The sequence below is a fragment of the Vicugna pacos genome, chromosome 9, assembly GCF_048564905.1.
Source record: "Vicugna pacos chromosome 9, VicPac4, whole genome shotgun sequence".
Taxonomy (NCBI): domain Eukaryota; kingdom Metazoa; phylum Chordata; class Mammalia; order Artiodactyla; family Camelidae; genus Vicugna; species Vicugna pacos.
The window spans coordinates 62,414,649-62,437,654 of NC_132995.1; the positions used below are offsets into that span (position 1 = coordinate 62,414,649).

At 39.0% G+C, this 23,006-nt stretch overlaps 1 protein-coding gene across 1 annotated transcript; it reads left to right on the top strand.

Annotated features, from left to right (window-relative positions):
- The first annotated feature begins 568 nt into the window (after window positions 1-568).
- KCNA3 (potassium voltage-gated channel subfamily A member 3) lies at window positions 569-21,942 on the top strand. The gene is made up of 2 exons (XM_072968039.1): window positions 569-2,338; window positions 16,270-21,942. Exons 1-2 carry the CDS (start codon window positions 718-720, stop codon window positions 16,275-16,277), a joined length of 1,629 nt encoding a protein of 542 aa, XP_072824140.1. The 5' UTR covers window positions 569-717; the 3' UTR covers window positions 16,278-21,942.
- The last annotated feature ends 1,064 nt before the right edge of the window (window positions 21,943-23,006 follow it).

Genomic DNA, 23,006 nt, shown 5'->3' on the forward strand with positions numbered 1-23,006 from the left:
AAGTGGGCTCAGGATACTGGCACCCGGCTTGCCTCTTCCGCAGGGCGCCCACCTGGCCTGCCACTCCCACCCTCGCCAACGCTGCGGGCCCAGGGCACGTCCCAGTCCCCCCTCCCGGCCCGGCCCCCCCCACCCCGGGCCCCCTCGGCTGCGCGGAGCCCGCCCCCCGCCCACCCCGCGGGCCCAGGTGGAGCTTGCCGGGCCAGGAGGCCAGCGCCCGCAGGCTGCGGTGTTCCCAGAGCCGACTGCGAAGCCTGGCGCCTGGGATGCGGCCTCGGGGGACCGGGCGAGGAGGGCGTTGACCCTCGAGGGCCGCCTCGGCTGGACGAGGTCTCCCGGGGGGACACTGAAGTGCAAATCGTGGGCGCTCGGGTGACCCAGAGGGGCGAGGAGGGCGGCGGGGAGGGGAGGGGCCGGGTGCTCCAGGGAGCGGGGCGCGCGCCCGCGCGGTGGGCGGGAATCCGAAGGGGACGCGGAGAGGCGGGCGCGCGCCCCCGCGGGGGAGAGGGCGGGGGCGGGCGGGGGTAAGGAGGAGGGCTGAGGCGGCGGCTCTTTTGAGGAGCCCAGCGGACCGCGCCAGACCCACACGGAGCATCGCGGCGGCGGCGGCGGCAGCAGCAACAGGCGGCGGACTTGGCGGGTTGACGGAGGCGGCGAAGGGGCGGGGAGCGTGAGGAGGAGCGAGCCAGCCCCGCGCCGCCGCCTCTTCCCCGCCGCATGGACGAGCACCTCAGCCTCCTGCGCTCGCCGCCGCCGCCGCCCGCCGCCCGCCACCGCGCCCACCCTCCGCAGCACCCCGCGAGCCGCGGCGGCGGCGGCGGCGGCGGCGGCGCCCGCACGGTGGTGAACCCCGGCTACGCCGAGCCCGCCGCGGGCCCCGAGCTGCGGCCCGACATGACGGTGGTGCCCGCGGACCACCTGCTGGAGCCGGAGGCGGCCGACGGCGGCGGGGACCCGCCTCAGGGCGGCTGCGGTGGCGGCGGCGGCGGCGGCGGCGGCGGAGGCGGCGGCTGCGACCGCTACGAGCCGCTGCCGCCTGCGCTGCCGGCCGCCGGCGAGCAGGACTGCTGCGGGGAGCGCGTGGTCATCAACATCTCGGGGCTGCGCTTTGAGACGCAGCTCAAGACCCTCTGCCAGTTCCCGGAGACGCTGCTGGGCGACCCCAAGCGGCGCATGAGGTACTTCGACCCGCTCCGCAACGAGTACTTCTTCGACCGCAACCGGCCCAGCTTCGACGCCATCCTCTACTACTATCAGTCCGGGGGCCGCATCCGCCGACCGGTCAACGTGCCCATCGACATCTTCTCCGAGGAGATCCGTTTCTACCAGCTGGGCGAGGAGGCCATGGAGAAGTTCCGTGAGGACGAGGGCTTCCTGCGGGAGGAGGAAAGGCCCCTGCCCCTCCGGGATTTCCAGCGCCAGGTGTGGCTGCTCTTCGAGTACCCGGAGAGCTCCGGGCCGGCCCGGGGCATCGCGATCGTGTCCGTGCTCGTCATCCTCATCTCCATTGTCATCTTCTGCCTGGAGACGCTGCCTGAGTTCCGCGATGAGAAGTACTACCCTGCCTCGCCGTCGCAGGAGCTGTTCGAGGCGGCCAGCAACAACACGTCGGGGGCACCCGCGGGAGCCTCCAGCTTCTCGGATCCCTTCTTCGTGGTGGAGACCCTGTGCATCATCTGGTTCTCCTTTGAGCTGCTGGTGCGGTTCTTTGCTTGCCCCAGCAAAGCCACCTTTTCGCGAAATATCATGAACCTGATAGACATCGTGGCCATCATCCCTTACTTCATCACTCTGGGCACTGAGCTGGCTGAACGACAGGGCAATGGTCAGCAAGCCATGTCCCTGGCTATCCTGAGGGTCATCCGCCTGGTAAGGGTCTTCCGCATCTTCAAGCTCTCCCGCCACTCCAAGGGGCTGCAGATCCTGGGGCAGACGCTGAAGGCTTCCATGCGGGAGTTGGGACTGCTCATCTTTTTCCTCTTTATTGGGGTCATCCTCTTCTCCAGCGCAGTCTACTTTGCCGAGGCAGACGACCCCACTTCAGGTTTTAGCAGTATTCCAGATGCCTTCTGGTGGGCCGTGGTAACCATGACAACAGTGGGTTACGGCGACATGCATCCAGTGACCATAGGGGGCAAGATTGTGGGGTCGCTCTGTGCCATCGCTGGTGTCTTGACCATTGCTCTGCCAGTCCCTGTGATTGTTTCCAACTTCAATTACTTCTACCACCGGGAGACAGAAGGGGAAGAGCAAGCCCAGTACATGCACGTGGGAAGTTGCCAGCACCTCTCGTCTTCAGCCGAGGAGCTCCGGAAAGCGAGGAGTAACTCGACTCTGAGTAAGTCGGAGTATATGGTGATCGAAGAGGGAGGTATGAACCATAGCGCTTTCCCCCAGACCCCTTTCAAAACGGGCAATTCCACGGCCACCTGCACCACGAACAATAATCCCAACTCCTGTGTCAACATCAAAAAGATATTTACTGATGTTTAATACATAAAACAAGTGACATGCTGTGCTCAGTATTGTGTGGAACGTGCCCCCTTGGTCTGTGTATGCCCTTGTTTTATACATTTCCAGACCATTCATCAATGAAAGGACATGAAGAAGTGGAAAGCACACTTCATTCTCCCTCTCCCTACTGCTTCATACTGAAACAGGTGTCTGTTTTGCAAGTGGGCTGCATTCTCTCAGCTCTCTTATTTTTTTCCCCTCTCCCTCTCAATATTTCCGACAACAAACTTACTTTAAACTTGATTTTTAGTACAAGCTCTGTAAAAAAAAAAACTAAAAAAACCCTGTACATCCCGGGAGGAAATGAAACTAAAGAACAGTTAAGAGTAACTGTTTAACCTCAGAATCGAAAAGCAGTTGTTTGTTTACTAAGTAAAGCAGGCACATACTTAAACGATGCTTCAGTTTGATGGACCCTTCAACATTATTGAATATTTAGGTAAGTTGCCTACACTGTGGATATGTGGATGAAAAGTCTAATTAGAACAATGAGTTGTAAACCCACCATAAGTTTATTTGGTTTTCAACTGGAATTTCCATTTGCAACACCCCCTCCTGAAAATTTAAGGATCTCTACGATTTTGAACAAAGGGAAGTGCCCAAGATGCTCTGATCTGACTCATTAATTTAACTCTTTGGGACTTGTTAAGCATTTCGAAAGTATTAGACTAACAGATTCCTGTGAAATTCTGTGTGCACTCCAGCTAACATCTATCAAAGTCTAGAAACAGATGTTTTCAGTGCTGCTGAGAGAAACAAAAAAATTTCCTAATGCGTCTGAGAGATAATCTTCTGCAGTATCACAAGAAGATTAAAGTGGCAGACACTCCTTCCAGCGGAAGTTACTAATTCGGACCTGACTGATGCAGTTCCCATAGCAACCCATGTTTCCCGGGAAACCCGAAAAAGGTTGTCATGGCATCTCTCGCTCTCTAGCCCCACCCCCTAGCCCCTGCCGTTTCCACAGTAACCTTTCCAGATGGTTCCTACTTACAGGATTTCACAAGGAAAACCACTGTTTGAATAAACCGCACAAATAAAGTTAAGTCTGAGAATCCAAGGTGGTGAAATGAATCACAAAATGCATATTTTTACTGCCAGAAAGTCACTGATGTCATTCCATAATGACTGAATCAAAAAGGAAAATATCGTCATTGAAATGTTAAACATACACCACAATAAGCCGTGATTTGAATTAAATGCCAGTAATTGGGCAATCATTTTAAAAGATGCTTCTCTACTGTTTTCTTTCCCCAAGAAGTTTCAAGCCAACAAATGAAATTTAAAAACAAATGTAAAAGTGTTCTGCACATAAACAAATGAAAGATTCAATCAGTATACCTGAAATCTTACCACAAGGGACCTTCAGATATCCTCTTTTAAAAAAAACCAATTCAGATTCCACAACAACACTGTCAGCATCACAGCGCTTGAAAAACTAAATATACTTGAAAAATACAAAGGATGCACACTTTTAACTGAAGGAATTGCAGACAAGCAATAAAAAAGAGGGACGAGAAGTAACCAAACCTTGGGGAAATACCTGCAAGTTTCATCCATATGCCAGGGGTTGCCAGAAGACAGACAGAATCAGGTGAGCACTGTGTGGGCAGCTGAGAGCCCTCCCTTTTTGTACAGGAAACCGGGGAATGCCATTCGCATCTAGATTTGTGATAACTTGCAAAATCAATAGTTTCATATTCATTACATAGGCGCCTTTTAAAAATCATTTATAACACCTTTTCTGTTTGATGTTCATGTTGCTAACTATTCTTTGGTCCCTTTCCCGTTTTTGTTTTTTTTTTTTGGTAAAAGAATGAAGAAAAAATTCATTTCTCTTCACAATAACCTTCACCCAAACTGAGCTGAAGATGATTCCATTCCTTTTACTTGGCTTCTGAACAACCTGTTTGCCTTGGGAAAAAAAAAAAAAGATAAAAGGCAGAACTGCTGTGAGCTTATTGGTCCAGTTTTTATTTAGACAATTATTTAGTGGTATGCAGTAGTACAGTTCTTTGAAATAAAGATTGTTAAAATTGCAATAAGGGTACCATTTTATTTTAACACAATCATTTTATTTTATATACATTATATAAGTTATACATTACACATTATCCATAATTCCTTTTTGGTTTGATGGGTATAACTACTGTATCCCAGAGTAAATGAGAGTAATCCTATTTTTAAAGCTCATAAAATATTTTCAAGTAGTCAGAAGCCTACTTACTTTATTATTTGTGCATTTGAGAAATGAAAAGTAGTGATTAAGACCAAAAGAGGGGGAAGAAGAAGGAAAAGACAAAAAAAAATTGAGTCAGGAGATCTGTGTACCTGGTCATAGAGTCATTGTTCTTATATACGTGCTTCAAAATAGAACTGCTTTATCTAGTTCCCTTTGCTAGTTGTTCCCTTTGCTAGTTGTTTGAGTTACCTTTAACATTGATCCACCTTGTGACCAAACTTTTGGTATTTTTCATGACCAGAAATTCTTTTTATAACACATTTGGTGGCAATATGGTAGACACACTATAGTAATTATGTAAGAATATTTTTGTATCTCTTCTTAAAAGATCTTAACATAAAGATGAACAAAGTGCAGTGACAATTTTATTCACATTTATTCAGAAGATGTAGAAACTCTGATTAGTTCTGTAAGTAAATTATGGTTGTGCCATAATTTTTGGAATCATGTGGTTTTTTAAATAGCAGTAATAAAAATTTTTTTTAATCCAGAAAAATATGGCTTTTGAGTCATAACTTTGAGGTAGCATTGTTGCTGCTAGTCGCCATATTGTAAGCTCCTTGAAGGTTACAGGATCTGCACAGGTCTTGGCAAAGTTTTGGATTGTCATGTCCAGCACTGAACGTAGCACCTTGTTTGTATTCAGTTCATAATTGATGAGTGAATGGCTGTTACCTTACATTCATGTTATTTTGAGGCTTTTAATGAAGTGGTTTAAAGCATAAGTTCTACAGTCATATTTTCAGGGTTTGAATCCTGACTCGACTGCATGACCTTGAGCAAATTACCTAATCACTCTGTGCCTCAGTTTCCTTATTTGTAAAATGAGGATAATAAATAATACCTCATAGGGTTGTTGTGAATATGAAATGTTAATGCAGGTATATTACATCAGAGATTTTGCCAAGAGATTATTATTGTGATCATTACACATAGGTGTTGTATAATTAATATCAAGCTTTATGAATGATATGAAATACATAAATAATCTGTGTCTTCCTATTGACTTTCTATAATATCAATAATAATTACGATTTATTAAGGATCAACTACGTCCAGGACACTTCTCAACTCTGCAAGGTAAGTGGTATTAACCCTGTCTTAGGAGGGTAAAAAGTAGATGGTTAATGCTAAGTGATTTCCCTAAGACTTCACAGCTAGGAGAGACCCAGCATGATTTAAAGTAGATCATTTTGGCCCCCAAAACCGTGTTCCTTTTATTGAGTAACTTGAAAGAGATTGAGAAAATAAATTTCTTATACTTACAGGTTTGCCTTCAGCCCATGTTACTAAATAATGAATTCATGTAAAGATCATATCTCCAGAAACCTAATCCATTCAGTGTACTGAAAATTAACCCTTTTCCTAACCATCAGCTATTTTCAACCAGAGGGACCAAATATATTGTTTAAATCAGATGAAGAGATGGACTCTTCTAGTAATAAAAGATTATTTTCTAACATAATTGATTTATCTGGATTTAATATTATAGTACCCAGAGAGTATAATGATAGTAGTGATACCTGCTAAAACAATGGATGTTTTTCAGTTTTAAGATTAAATTTCCTATTTTCCTGTGTTTTAATCTACAACAGATGATAGTATTATGCAGATTGTTGTTTTTCCATCTTCTTATAATTTGTTTAGGTTACTGAAGAGCCATGCCAGAAAGTAGTGTAAACATTTTGACTCTCCCTTATTAAGAAAGAGGAAATTACTTAGAACAAAAGCATTGAAAGCAGATGAAGACTGCCATTTCATTGAAATTTGTGGTGGTATTGCCTTACCTAACCACTCCATGAGTCTTTAAGAGCCTCCTTGCTTAAAAAAACATTAGAATATAATTGTGTCCCACATAATAGTTGTAGCCTTTTCCCTAAGGTCCTAAGGCATTTAAAAAATGAAAATGGATAGTGAATTGGGCTTAGAGCAGGATGTTAATGAGTCCAGGTTTACACATGCCAATTAGCTTTGCCAAACCGCAGACTTCACTGAGCTCAACTGTGTGTCTTGGATGTTGAAAGGTATACATATGTCTGTGTATACGAGGGATTCATAGGAGGAGGTGTGACTGGATCAGGGCATATCCTTCAACACCCTGGGAAAAGTGTATACACCCTACAGCTGGCGAATCCAAAAATCAAGACAACAACATTGTTATCGTTTCATTTCTTGTATGGTGTTTTAAACTGATATTATAACAAATTTAACTACCCACCAACTAAAGGGACATAATCACAAATGGCTACATATAAGAGGCGTGTTGTATCAGTTATTTCTAAATTTTGAAATAAAATTTCAGAATTGAAATTTTAAATGTACAGTATGAAGACATTTAAAGTTGTGCTTCATTTACATGAAACTTGTTGTTTCCTTGGAGTATAACATGCTCAAGTCATTGCTTTGCTGATAGTATATAAATCCAATGTATAAAGTACCCACCAATAGTCTATTCCTTTGAGAGCCATAACTATAATGTACTGGCTTCTATGCATTTAAAATGTCAACATTTTCTACAGCAGTTCCAAGTTCTTCCCACCTCTCAGCTGTGAATAGAAGTGATAGCCTTTCCCACTAAGAAATGCAAAGCAACACAGGTGCCCCCCAGTCTGAAGACTTAGGGAAGCGCTGTGAGATAGAGGTGAGGAGCGTAAGAGTGGGGAAGGGGATATTTAGGGATTACATTTTCAGGTGGGTTTTTTCCCTTCCTGTTTTGTATTTGGCCTTTTAAACTAAGGAGGATAAAAGGCTATTGCTTTTGTACTACTAATTTCCTGCATTTTGTTTAGCAGTTTTATGTATTTTAATGAAATCACTTGTGTTTTTATAACCTGCTGGGAGTGGTTGATCATCTTTGAGAGAAGGCCAGTCAGAGGAGGCAAGAGGAAGGGAGGGAAAGCCATGCAGAACCCAAACCTTACCACTGTGTCCCAGCCCCTAACCTCCTGCCAAGAAATAGCCATTGCCATAGAGTATATGTGATAACAATATTTTTTGATACTCATGCTCACCTTGCAAATATAATTTAAGTGATTTAGACAGGTTGGAAAGTTTTCAAATATTTGTCTTTGTTTTCAGCAATGCTATGAACTAATTTTGTCTTCGAAATTGTAAAGAAAAAACATTTTACAAAGAAACAGTTTCATGGTTTTTCTCCTTTTTGAGCTGGATGAGTTTTTCCTTACCTTTCAGATTTTGCACCATTAACTAGCAAATGCATTAAAGAAGAGGCCTGGAAAAGAGGCTCCATCATTTTCTTGGGAGCCCCTTTATTATTGTTGCAACCTAAATAGTGCAGAATAGGAACTCTTGCCTGAAAAGTAAATCCCAGGATTCTGATAGTTAGTAAGGTAGCAGTTAAGTGAACAAAAAAAAAAAGTCATGTTTTAGTTTATCTAAACGATGTTAGGAATAAATCTGTGCATGCAGAGCTCTGACTTTGCAGATACAGGGATCTTACCCTCCAGTGTGGTGATAGGGAATGGAGTGAAGCTTTTTCTCCTCCAGGAGCCCCGACCCTCACCCTCACCCTTCCCTTGGGAGCACAAAGTCTCTGGGGAATCTCTATGGAGATCCCCACCAACTCTTCTGAATGAAAGTCAGCATTGTACCTATGTGTTATATGTCAATCAGCACTCCTATTTCACTTGTTTTTCATTGAGTTTATATTAAACTCCTGTTCTTTAAGAATCCTAAGATTCTTAGTTTTATACATTTAATGTGTTCCTTAAATTAAAGCATTTAATTGAATTTGGAATAGAAGCCATTGGGGGTTATTTATTACACACACACACTTCATCTGTTGATAAGTTATTCCTTATCCTAAGATTTATTTACTTTTTGTCTGTAGATCTAAACAGTCTTAATTGTTTTTCTGAAAATCAGTGAATTTCCAAAATATTGATTCTCATTCATATGTGCAGCATAAACATTTACAAATCATTTTTATTTTTTAAAACCTTGCTTAAGAGGCAGGTTTATTGCCTAGTATTCTCAATGTACCTATTTATGTAGTAATAGAGTCATAAAAGTAGTGAATACATTCAGTCTATCACTGAGTTTTGTCATTTCGCTTCCTAAATATCTCTGAAAAGAATTGACTTTTCTACATCGCTGCCACCGCCACTTTAGTCCACACTGCTGTCACCTCTATCCTGAATCGGAATGAAGTTCTCTTAACTGGCTTCCCCACATTTCCTGTGGCCAGTCTGACCCATTCTCCACCTGGTAGCCAGGACGATCTTCTTGAGACTCAGATCTGATTCTGTCACCTCCCTTTGCTTAAAATTCTTTCAAGGTCTTTTTTCTTGTTCTTAAGATAGAGACGCGAAGGCTTAACATAGCCCTCATGGCCCCACATGATCTGGCTCAGCCCTCCTATCTAGCCTTATCCTTTCCCTGTGCTCCTCCCCTCATTCTGTTGGACTCCAGCAACCCTGGTCTTCTTCCTGTTATGGAATAGGTTCCCTTTTGGCCTTAAGCAACAGGGATCTTTGCAAATGTTCACTGTTAGCCCCTTCCTCCCCTCCTCACCTCATATACTTCTATCTTTACTTCAGTACTTCCTCCAAGACATCTCTCATGACTCTGGTTTTATCAATTCCCCATTATGGTATATTTCATCAAATTTAAGGTGCCTTGGATTATTAGAACCACCATTATTTTATATTCCATTTAAAAAAGGAAAACTGCTGCCAGTTATAAGGGAAAGTATCAGTGATTTTAAGGTACACCCCAATTTCGTAGATGCTCAAATCTAAAAAAGTAAGTCGTAGAATGAATTAAATGTTATCTTGATGTAGCTGTCATTCTGTATTAATTTGTGTTATATGATTAATGTCTATTTCTTCTATGAGGTTGGGGACTGTGTCTCTCTTTGTTCACCATTGTATCCCTTCTCATTCTCTCCTGAATCTGCTCAAGTCACGCTTTCACCCCCACCACCTCACCAAAAATGTACTTTTCAGGGTCACTGGTGACCTCCTATAGCTACACCCAGTAGCCATTTCTCAGTACTCATTTCATTTGACCCATCAGAAGCATTTGGCACTATAGAATACTCCTCCGCTCCTGAGAAGAAATTTTTTATTTAACTTCCAGGATGCTACGCTCTGGATTTTCTTCCTACTTCTCAGGTCTCTCCTTCTGAATCTCTTTACTGATTCTTCCTCATCTCCCCTGGGTCTTCATGTTGGAGGACCCCTGCACCATGGATTAGTCCCTGGACCTCTTTTCTGTCTACATTCAGTCATACACACACACACACACACACACACACACACATATACATACATATATATATATATATATATATATATATATATATATATACACACACATATTTTATTGAAATATAATCAGTTTACAATGTTGTATCAATTTCTGGTGTACAGCATAATGCTTCAGTCATACATGAACATACATATATTCGTTTTCATATTCTTTTTCACCATAAGTTACTACAAGATATTGAATATAGTTCCTCGTGCTATACAGTATGAGCTTTTTGTTTATTGGATTTTGTGAGAATCCTCCTGTATTTTGAAGCAAGAGACACTGCCAGAGCTCAGTAGGTGTTCTGTGTGTTTCAGTGAGTTTGTAGATGTAATTCTTGGTATATTTGTGGGAGAGGGTGAGCTGTGAGTCCCTCTACTCTGCCACCTTGGCTCCACCCCCTGCATTCAGTCTTCTCGTTTTAGCTTTAGACTATCTGTATGTGTGTTTATATCTCCCACCTGGACCTCTCTCCTGAACTCTGGATTGAATTTCCAGCTGTCTACTTGTCTCCACTTGCACAGCTAATGGATATCTCAAACTTAATATGTTCAAAATTGAGCTTCTTTCTCCTCTCCACCCCCACCCCCGCCCCACTGTCAAGCTAATGCCTCCTGCCTTCTTCCTCATCTCCATTACTGGCAACTTCAATTTTCTAGTTGCTCAAGCTAAAATCCTTTGGATTATCTTTCTCTCACCCACCCCTACCTCATCCAATCTATTTGCAAATCCTGTGGCTCCCCTTTTAAGTTGTCTCCAGAGTCTTACCACTTCTGCCACCATCCAAGCCATCATTATCTCTCACATGGATTTTTACAGTACCCTCCTGACTGGTCCCCTAGCTTCTGTTCTTTCCCCTGCTTGAGTCTGTTCTCAGCATAGCAGCCAGAATTGTCCTTTTAAAACACTTGTCAGATCATGTTACTTCTTCATGGCAAAACCCTCTTTGGCTCCCCCATTTCACACAGAATACACACTAAAGGCCTCTCAGTGGCTGGCAAGGCCCTACCTGATCTAGCTCCCCTTATCCTTCTGACCTCATTTCTGACTCCTCTTAACACTGCAGCTGCACTGGCCTCCTTGCTCTTCTTCAAATACTGCTCTTCTTCAGGTCTTTGTGCTTCTTGTTCCCCTGCCTGGACGGTACTGGCATCTGACACCTGCAAGGCTCATGCCTTCACCTTTTTAGGTGCCACTGTCTCAGTGAAACCTTCCCTGGCTGTTCTGTTTAAAACTGCAGCCCCCAGCACTCCCTATATCCTTTCTCTGCCTTATTTCCTCCTCTAAAATGTTAGATATTTTACTTTGTTTATTGTTGTCTTCCCTTCCCTTCCATGAAAACAGGGTTTTTGTCTGATCATCGGTTCTGTATCCCCCAAGACTTAGAATATGACCTGGAATAAAGTTGGTGCTTAGTAAGTATTTATTTAAGGGAAGGATGATAGAAAGGAAATAGCATTCCAGTTTGAGCGTTTTTAAACTGTAAACAGAATGTGCCAGTTGTGTATCTGTGCTTCATTTTGTCACTGTAAGGGTTATACTCCTCACCATGCTCTTCTGAATAAAATTTCTTGCAATTGGCTTACTGGAAAAGACTTCTATTTGACAAAACATGCTCCAGCAGGTTTACCCACCCAATTATGGGGATGGATGTCCTTAATATAAATATTTTAAATATAACATTAATATGCGATATCACTCCTAATCACCAAGGGTATCTGGAAGTCAGATGCTTCACAGAGACCTAATAGCTAATAGAATGCTGTTTATAAATGACACTCAGCATATACTTGTTGACTAATTGACCCGAATAGTACAGACAGTAAAAATCAGAACAAGTCAATGGTATATCTAGGAACTTACCTATCTAGCACACATTAAAAAAAAAAACAACTTCCCTGTAAGTTCAGTCTTGGCTTCAGTTAATGGTGAGTCCTTAAACATTCGTGGGGTCTTCATAACTATGGAAACTGATTGAATAAAGCATTAGAGATTTCATCAATGAATCACATTAAAGAATTATATTGTTGCACATAAGTCCTTACTGGATAAAATTACTTCTTTTACGAAATAACCTAACTTTTCATGTAGTTGTCAAGTAATATGGCAGGATCATAAAAATTGGCTATTTTTTTTCTATTTTATATATGGTAGTGTGCATCTGTTAATCTCATACTCCCAATTTATCCCTCCACTTCCTTCCCCTTGGTAACCATATGTTTGTGTTCTATGTCTATGAATCTGTTTCTGTTTTGTAAATAAGTTCATTTGTACTGATTGTTTAGATTCCACATAGAAGTGTTACCATATAATATTATCTTTCTCTATCTGGCTTACTTCACTTAGTATGATAATCTCTAGGTGCATCCATGTTGCTGCAAATGGGAATATTTTATTCTTTTTCATGGCTAATATTCCATTGTTTATACCACATCTTCCTTATCCATTCATTTGTTGATGGACCCTTAGGTTGCTTCCATGTCTCAACTATTGTAAATAGTGCTGCTGTGAATATTGGGGTGCATGTATCTTTTCAAATTAGAGCTCATCTTTTCAGGATACATGCCCAGGAGTGGGGTTGCTAGATCATATGGTAACTCTATTTTTAGTTTTTTAAGGAACCTCCATACTGTTTTCCACAGTGGCTGCAAAATTGGCTGTTTTTTAGTGATTTGTTCATATATGAAAGAAGATGGGGACATTGAATCCATGATAAATAGGAGCAAATTCTTAGAGTGACTGTTACAATGGCAAACCTTAAGCTGCTTCTAAATAAAACAAGATGGAAGGCGAGGGGAAATCCAGTTGCGTACATTGGTAGCAAGAGATTCCTGGCAGCTTTGCAAAACCAACATATGTAATATGGAATTACTGAAACTAATTAAAACGTTGATATAATTGAATATGGCAGATATTGCCATGATTTTAGGCAGTATTGTAACAAATACACTTTCCTCTGCTGTAGGAGACGGGGATTCTCCTGACATGAATAGAGAGGAACTTTCTCCACACCTCTTCTGAATTTTTTCCTTTCCTGCATTTCTCAGTCAAATTAGACCAGAGATTCACTTGGACGTTGCCTCTGCACACCCAAGTGGCACAATTTCCTTACCAAATTTGTCTCCAAATTGATGAAAGCTAACATATGTGCTTGATATTACATATGTAGGCCAGAAGAACTTAGAAATTCTTTTCACCTTCTCTCCCTTTGTATAGTTAAGCCCACAGAGGACAGAGGTCATTTCTCTCTTCTGAGGATACATTGTTAGGGCTTTTTAAGAAAATGACCCAGAACAGAGAATTGAAATGAATACTTGTCATTTCTTTCTTTTACCTGTTTTTTTTTTCTGGTTTTGTGTGAGGAATTGTAACATTTTTTATTTTTATTATTTAACTCAATGTGGGTTTTTCTGGATTTTCTATTATAACCTGGTATACTGAGGTATTTATTAGATATTTAAGAGGCAGCCTCACATGCCTCTTATAAAATTTCATTTTACATTTACCTCGTTTAAGACTACAGGACAAAACAAAATACCTGGTGTATTTAGGAAGAGAAATGTGTATTTGATGAATTCACTAATATATTACTTTTATAATAAATCATAATTACAATCATTTTAAATAAGAGTGATTATATGTCAGATTTCAAAATGTAGTAAGCAACTAAAAACCACAGACAGAAATAATTTCTCCAAGTAAGAACTATGTTTGAATCGCTTTATACCTAGATTCTGTAAACTTTTTACCTGCAAGCATTTTAACTCATTTTGAAAGAGCAATTTATTTTACTATGTAACTATGTGAATTGAGGAGATTTATTTTTAGTAGACCAAAATACCGCTCAAAGTATTATTGCTTACGTCTCACAGCTCATTTTCTCATGACTTTTCAGATTTTTGACAAATCTCACCTCTTAGCACATTACCAATTTTAATTACTGAGTGAGTTTAAATGTTTTTTGCTTGCCAATAGTACATAATTTCCAAGAGGCCAATCAGAGAATTATACATAATTTAACAAGAAATCTTTCTAGTCCTTGGGGCTAATTCATGACCATTTAATTGATAGAATTTGTTGAAGTTGTTGGTGTGCAGCCAACTCCAAGGTATTTAATAGATGTCAAAGTACAGGCACATGAAAACAAAGTTTCTGTAAAACCACATGTAACAGAATGATTTCAACTTTTTCCTCATCAAATACGAGTTAGTGAGGCTAACAGGTAAGCCGAGTGTCTGTACCTCTCTCATTCAGGCCCTGGTTGAGGTATTAATTACTGCTTCACAAACTTGATGATTATCAAAATTTGACTATTCTTTCCCTTTTTTCTTGCTTTATATGTCAGAACATTTATTTGGTCAAATATCTTCAATTATGAGTCCCCATTTTCTATTATACTTCCTTTCTCTCTTTTTGTGCAATTAATTTTGATGCTTAAGTCAATGTCCATTTTTCTAAACCCTTCAACTCATTTCTTAGCTACTAATATAAACATGATGATTACCATCTAAATATCACTTTTATTTTCTGTTTCTGTTGAATTGCAACTCCCTCCATATCTGCAGTCTGTTAGGATGCCAGGGTGTACCAGACTTAATAATCCCAAGAGCCTTGAGGCGGGTATTGTCACATGAGTTTAAAAAAGCCCAAGCCCCTGATATAAAAAGGGTGTATCAAGAAAAGGATAGCGTAATAGAACCATCTCAAGATAACCAAAGCTGCAGAAGCACTGAGCAGAAGCGAGGCACTGAGGAAATAAAAAGGTTATCAGATCATTCATGTTACTTGTTACTTGTAATTTCTCGTAACTAGTAGTCATCAATTACTATCAGACCACTTTAATTTTCAAACTTTCATAATGAACATGAAGTGTATTCTGATGCAAGAATGCACTCTTGCTTTTTGACTAAAGACTAGTGTTAAGAAGAAATTATATCTTTCGTGAAGGATGAGCAAGTATAATCCAGGCCAAAAGGGAAGATTTTCACTAGATAATTTCCTGGCACAGTGGGCATACATGTCATTTAGTGAGTGAATGATTCTTACATAAAAAGCGCACTCAAATTCCAGGTCACCATCATCAGGTTGTTACCACTGGTTCTGAGACACCTGCTAAGACCAGGAGTTAAGGGAAGCAGTCTTCTCTATGTATCATGATGGATAATATTCACATATTGAAACCTGAGGCTGGGTTTAAGATTTTCTAGTTTTGTCTTTATAAGTATCAGAGTTATTAAATCTCTAGAGTACATAAATCTATGTATATATATATCCATTTATTCATTCAACATATGTTTGCTGAGTGGCTCCTATGTCTAGACACTGTACAAAGTAATGGGGATTTATTCATTCACTCAGCGTATAAAGTGTCTACTATGTGCCAGACACCATTCTAGGTTCTGAATGTAGCAGCAAACAAGACAGCTGTACTGTCTTATGCTATTTTTAAAGAAACACTCCACTGTCAGAATTTCTAAATAATTTTTTGTGTGTAGTTGGGGGAAAGAAAGCAATAAACTTAAACTTTATTTCTTGGTTCTCCACAGACACTGGTTAAATGGTTATTGTCTTAATTTTTTATTTCTTAAAGTGGTGTATAACTGCTCAGAGTTCATATTTTAAAGGATTAACAGATTTGAAAGTTATCTGTAATGACAGGATAATCTACAGACATGCCCAGATGCAGTACTTAGAACATGGTTGTCAAAGTACTCATTCTGAGGCTCTCTCCCTCCTTTTTTTCCCCTCTCCGTAAAACTTACCTGAAGATGGGATTTCTATTCAGTTCAAGGGAGTTCTCCTCTTAGATTACCTCAGTGGGATATACAGCTGGAAAAGAAACAAACCCTTGAAAATACATCAGGAAACTTGATACATGTATTTTTCAAAAAATCAGTAGGTACTCATTTCCTTTAAGATGGTTCTAAAGATGAGGATAAATTTTCCTATTCAAAAAACAATCACATTGGTTTGGACTACATTTGGAGGTCATTATTAATAAGGAGGGAAAAGTGAATAATTCCAACATACTCTGAAACTTTTTCTCACTTATAAATTAAAAGTACTCGATATGTGGTTAATACATTTAGAAAGTTAAATTGGTTAAGCTTTTCAAGATAACAGTAAAAAAATAAAGTTCTGAAAAGTGTAATGAATAGAATATTTTGTATTGACCTAAAGTCTACAATTAAAAAAAAAAACAATATACAGTAAATTACTGTGTTTACTCTGTCCAACAGATACCTGAAGAGCCCCACATAAGGAACTGTAGAGCAGCACTGACCGGTAGGATGCTCTTTTTAAATTGCCTAGATCAAGAATACAGTGTTGGTTATATCGCTGATGGGCGGTGATCTGTCTGCCAGCACATATTTTTGTTTCAGTCGACATTAAGTAACATGCCTCTGACATATAAAGGAAACATCTCTGAAGCTGGAAGATTCTCTTCAAATTGTGTGCAATATACAAGATATTGACCAAGAGAGAAAGAAGAACTTTAAAAAGATTAAGGTATCATTTCAACCTTTTGACATTTTGATGAAATTTAATCATCCAAAAACTAATCTCAGTACTGCTGATAAAGAAAGCCTAAATGTTTGTTTCCAACAAGCCAGCTTATTACTGGTTTTTTTTCCTTTTGGTTAATTACTGGACTGTGTTTAATCATGATGTATATTAATGTTACCTTCTATGCTCTGGGTTGTGTGCAACTTTATTTGTGAAAGTGTGTTTTGTACCAAAGGCTCTCCTACATAAATTAGCCCTTTTATATGTAAATAAGTGAAGTCTAAACTGTGCCCAGATAAATGGTATTAAAGACAGACTTGCCTAAAAGAAATGTGCCTTGCTTGGTTAAACACTCTTTTATTTTTTTGATTCAAAAATGATAGATTTGCAAATTAGTCTTGTAGGTAGGTTTTAGCTGAGCTTAACTTTAATAAGTGTATTAGTACTTATATGTTTAAGTTGTCTATCTTAACTAAAGTTTTAGTATTTAGTTATACTTTTCAACAGTTCATAGATAATATACTCATTTGATTTAATTTTCATGCGATATTTGGTGTGGTGAGACAAAGCACATTCTTTAAAGATATATACAGTATTTCATCTAATGTTTATAGAATTTCCTTAAAAAGCTGTACCTGTAAAAGTTTCTTGACTCATTTTCTATTTTTATATTCTTTTAGAAATGGAACTTTTTTCAGTTAAAAAGAAAAGCAAAGTTTTATTTGGAAAAGAGATTTAGGAGGTCATGAAAATGATTTCCCTTTTGAGGACATTTCACTTCTGTGCCATTATTAATGTATTTACTGTGACATTTCAGCAGAATGGTAGCTATTTGTATATTATTTAATAAGCCTTATGGAAAGTCAAACTGTGAACATTTAGTATAAAGAAGACTTTTTTCATTTCCATATTTTATTTTCAAAATACACCTGAACAAATGCATAAAACTCTAATCTCCTATTATTCAAATACATAACAACTTTCAGTCACTATCAAAATACTGTGGTAGGAAAGCCAAGATTATAGTACTTTTTGATACGCTGTAGAAGGAAATTCAGGTGATGAATTTCATTGTTAATATGTAAGAATCAGTAACTGAAACAGTTTTATACCTACTGGTAGCAAAGGTGATAGGAGATAGAATCCAGGTAACTTTCTTTAAGGCAACATCTACAATGGATTTTGCACACTTTGCTGGTAATTTCTCTGTGGTCAAAACTTTGAGACCAGATCACTCTAGAAAATAATGAAGTAAGAGAATGACAGCTGTCTCAGATTTGAGCTATGTGAACCTCCAAGCTGGGTAATTTGTGATTAAAGTGAAAATATAGCCACCACTGTGTTTTTGTTCTGTGTTAGGCCACGTAGTAGAGACACTGGCCCAGAGAACAGTCAGTCCATTTCCAGCCACCTCAATACTCCTAAGTGATGATCACAGCCTGGTCACATCAGCTATCGGGATCACCAATCACCTGTCCTAATAGGAGGTCTTAGACATGCAGACGTTTTGTAAGTCTGCATGTAAGTCTGTAAGTAAGGATCAGAAGGTGTTACCAAAATAGACACGGGAGCTACCTTCATCAGACACCAATGAGACAACTTTAAACGTTATGGAATGTTTAATATCATGTCTACATTATTATTACAGGCTACAGTTTCAAATAAAGGCAAAACCTGAACCTTTGCAATAAAAGCACAGAGTGGTACCAGATGAGGAAACTGTCATGTCAAATATGGGTAGTAAAAATAGTATTGTTCTAGGAGACCGGAATTCTTACCCATTTTCTGCCTGTGGGACCCTAGATAAGTCACTTCCCACCGCAAGGCTTCAGCTTCCTAGTTGCCAAATGGGTGTTCTGGGTTAAATAATCTCCAAAGCCCTTTCCAGCCCCCAAATTGCCATTTTATTCATTTGAAAAGGTTTTGAAGAATACTTAAGTACTCAGATTTCCTTATGTATTTCTGGAAGAAAAAAATAAATTGAAATAAGATTTAAGTCTTGAAAGTGTCATAAATGTACCATTCTTCAAATTGATTGTGAGAGAAGAAATTGGATTTTCTTCCATCTCTAAGAATTGTTACTGGTCTATGATGGGATCATGAAGAAGGAGAAACATCACTCTGCAGGATGGAAACAGACTAATGAAACCTGGAAAGGAAGAGAGGTTATTTTTTTAATTTAACTTGATGTAAGGTGATTTGAACTCATGTGTGAAATGCTAAAACTGTACCAGAGCTTTATCATACTCAACATTATAATCCTGGGAGTAAGAGAAGGTGGGAAAAGGTCAGAGAGATAGGAGTGTTTGCCTTATGAGCTCTTGATTCTTTCCGCATGAGCCGCAGTTTGGCAGCGTAAGCAGGTGTCTGTGCTTCCGTGCTGGCTCTGCCAGTAACTCTCCCGTGCCCTAGGGAAGTCCCTTTAACCTCTCTGAGCCTCATTTCTTTATATGTACAGTGAAGACTTTAAATTTAGTAATCTGTCTGGTTCTTTACATCTTTGAAAATTCTACATCATTTTCAGATTGTTATAATAAACATGTCCATGTCCTGCTCCTCTACAGTCACTAAGATGCACATATCTCTACTCATGTGACTGAACAGACTGCAAATCCAAACATTCATGTCTCCAATATTGCTAATTGACCTCGGCAAGACGTAAAACATGTAAATATTTTGATGTTGACCATAGTTTAATTCTTATGATTTATCATTTCATCTTTTGATGTTATCTAAATGAAATGTCTGTTCAGGTGAACTTTCGATTTAAATTTTTTGTAGTTGAATAAACACTTGGTGAATCAGAATTAAATATATTATTGCTTACAAAGGAACTGTAGGTGATTGTAAGGTGCATTTTTGTCCCATTTAAAAGTTAATATTTGGTCCCAGAAACGACGACTATAATTTAAAATAATATTCACAAAATTTTGTAAAGTTTTGTGACTACAAAAGAGGCTGGATGGAGCCATATTGTAATTAATTTTGCTCAGGAGTGAGAAACAAAATTCAGGGATAACCCAAACGCTTCTGTTTGGCTCTAGTGGACAGCTGGAAAAAGAAAGGTTATAGGTTTTGCACAACATAGGTAAGAAATGATTATACCTGTTGTAAAAGAAGAGTATATTCTGGTTGCTGGTTTTATTAGGATAGAAGGATGCTAAAATATGGACACTAGGGAAATTGTTAAAATGATAGCAGTCCATTTGAATAATACAGGAATATTTTGTCATACTAAGATTATTTGTCCAGAAGTATAGTCTTATATCCTTCCATTCAGAAAAGGGGGCAGTTTTTAAGGGCCTCTGTCATAATAGATAATGTATGTTTTGACTAGTGGAGCAATTCATTAAAATATTTAATCTGACGATTTGGGTTATGTGAATCTGAATTTTCACTTTAGATGTAATCGAGTCTCTTCCGTATTAGTGTTAGTGATCTTTGTAAGAAGTAATTTTATCCGTTTTTTAAAAGTTGATGAAATTTACTAAATGGTGATTCTAGCATATTGTGTTAGTAGCATATCTTACAACAATTTGTGAACAGACCATACAGAACCAAACCATAGTAGTATCTCTTCTGGTAAATTGTTTCCATGGTGTGATCTCATAATACTGGGTTTGGGGTGGGGAGGTTAAGTATTTAGTTTACTTAAAACTAACTGTTCAAAGTGTTTTTCCTAAATGCCATAAAATTGTATGATTATAAGCCAAATAGGAATATCCTATTAAGGACACTGTATAGACCATTTTTGGAACTACCCCATAAAATGATATAATTTCTGTTAAAAAGTTGCTTCACATACAAGGGAAAGCAAACAGTGTATGTAGTATTTCTATGTAATATGCCAAATGTTTTTGAATCCATTTTGGAAATCTTATACAGAGAGATGGTAATTACGCAGATATCAGAATAACAAATACAACTACAACACTTCCGTGTTTTCATAGAGTTGTGTAACATTTGTTTATTGTCTCATACTTTGCAAAGATCATTCACATACCGTATTTAATCTTTAAAATACCTATATGAAATAATAATACTATCTGAAGTTCGGAGATTAAATAACCAGGGTTTAGAAAGATTGTGACTTGTCCAAGATCATCTGGCCACCAGATGACCTTAAAGCTCACGTTCTTTCCACTTTTCATTTTCCTATATCACTGTCATTGTCTTCAAAATTTTGACTAAAATTTAGTTCTAACTGATACGTCGGAGAAATTCAGGTGTTAGCTACAAGGCATTGTTGCTGTTATTGTCAGACCTTTTCAGATACTTCCAAAATACTGTCCTCCCACAGGGTGATAGCCAGACATCTTCCATCTAAAACATATTAAGTCCCCACAGTCTGACCACAGACACTAAATCGGTATGATGTCAGAATGCTAGACTGAAAAATTATCTTCTTCCTGATCTCCTTTCTAATTTCCTTTTTTAAAAATCCATCATAATGCCTGGTTTCTGAACAGTTGAAAGAAGCAATAATCAACCCAAGAAACTGCAGACATTCTAATTCAGAGAAAATATCGTTTGAGACCCACCATATTAATTGCTTTTCAGCCTGGGGTTTTTCATCCCATGTATTCTGGGACTAGGGGGTACAGGGAAGGGGGAGTGGGTAGAAAATCTATCTTTATTTTAAGAAAAGTCATTACTTCCTGTAACTGTTCAGAAAAAAAATTGTTTATCAAATATTAGATAACAGAGTTATTAACATTTAGCCATAGTTCAAATATATGGTAAAGTTTATGCGTATATTTAAAAATCCACTGAAGTAATTTCCCAAATAAAATTAAAATCTGATGACTGCTCAGTTTGAATCTGGAGAACATTCATGTGTTAATCCATGACATAGTCGTATATTTTAATTATTTTTTCAAACAACAGAGAGACACTGTAACTGCTTTCCCTTGTAAATCAACAGTTTGTGATACATTCTGTACTTTTACTGACTAGCAATGCAGTGTTACTGTGAATAATTAAGTGGAACATAAGCTATAGTATATCAGAATTTAAAATTTTGTAACCTTAAATTTCATTCTCCTCATCAAACAAATATTATTTTGTATGGAATGAAATCATAATTATTCTTAAACAATGACATAATAAATAATGGAATTCCAGATGAAGTATAAAATCAAATCATATTTTATATTTTTCTATATTTGTCTTCCTTTGACATTGAATTATATTGATTTATCACGTATTAATGTAAAGTTAAATTAAAGCTCTTATGCCATGTTCTGTGATGTTCTTGAAAATAATTTTGGGCCTTCTGTTAAGTAAATATCAGTAAATACCTGTGAGTTGAATATGTGATATTTTCATCTGATCCCTTTTATAAATTTGTCATTGAATTTAAAGTGTTTTCATTGCAAATGTTATGTGCAGAATTCAATAAAATACCCCCCAAAATCCTGTTACCCATATTAATAATTAGTTCCAAATTGTCTTTTCTTCCTCCCTTCCTTTCTTTTTTACCTCTTTTCTTGTTTTTGTTTTTTCTTGCAAATGAGGAGACATCAAAGCCAAGCTGTTGTCAACCGCTCAAATGCCAGAGCTACCTTTGGACAGCTCTGCAGGCTGCTTTGCGCTCCCTCACGTGACCATGCTTTACACTTAGCAAGTCTTTTGGATGCCAGCATTGCCTAGGTTTCTTTTATTGCTCCCAGTTGTACACTGTTTAGGGCCCAGAAAAGTCTCAAGGAAGAAAAAAAAATTACGTATGATAAATCTGTGCCTTCATATGTTCTGTCAGTTATACAGGAAAATGATGAGAAAGCAAGTGCACATCATTTCATCCAAAAATATGTATTAAGCATCAGTTGTGTGCACTGCCCTGTTCAAAGCACTATGAGAGGGTATGAAGGTAAATAGGAAAGTGACCCAGTTCTCAGAGAATGTGGCGTCTATACATCCCTGAGCCTGCAGGTTAGGGTTCTCATTATTTAGGTCCAGAAAAGTCAAGTGTTAAATAAGAACATTTTGTTTGCCGTATGTATTAGCTATAAAAGTCCACTAGTTCTTGCACCATGACAGACTATAATTTCTGCTAATCAGTCTTCACATACCCATTGTTCTTATTTTGTACTTGGCAGTTTTGATCCTAAATCTTTTTCCTAATAGCAGCTAGTTACTCAAATGTGTTTGTGCTTTTGGAATGTCAACAAATGTTACATCACCAAAACAAAGGCCCTCTTGTTTCCATCTGGAATTTTACTTTGTCTTTAAAAAAAAAAAGTGCAGATTTAGGCTGCCTTATACAAGTAGTAATTAGCTATTAGAGAAAAGAACAAAACATATTTTTCTGAGTCTCCAGTTGATATAAGAAATAGCTGTTTCTAAGCTTTCTGGCCATGCAGCTTTGGTTGTAGACGCCATGAGCCATCATTTATAAGTATTTCATTTTAAGGAGCCAAATCTTAAAAGTGTTTTGCAAACATTTTACAGGGTGAATTAAGAGATGCAG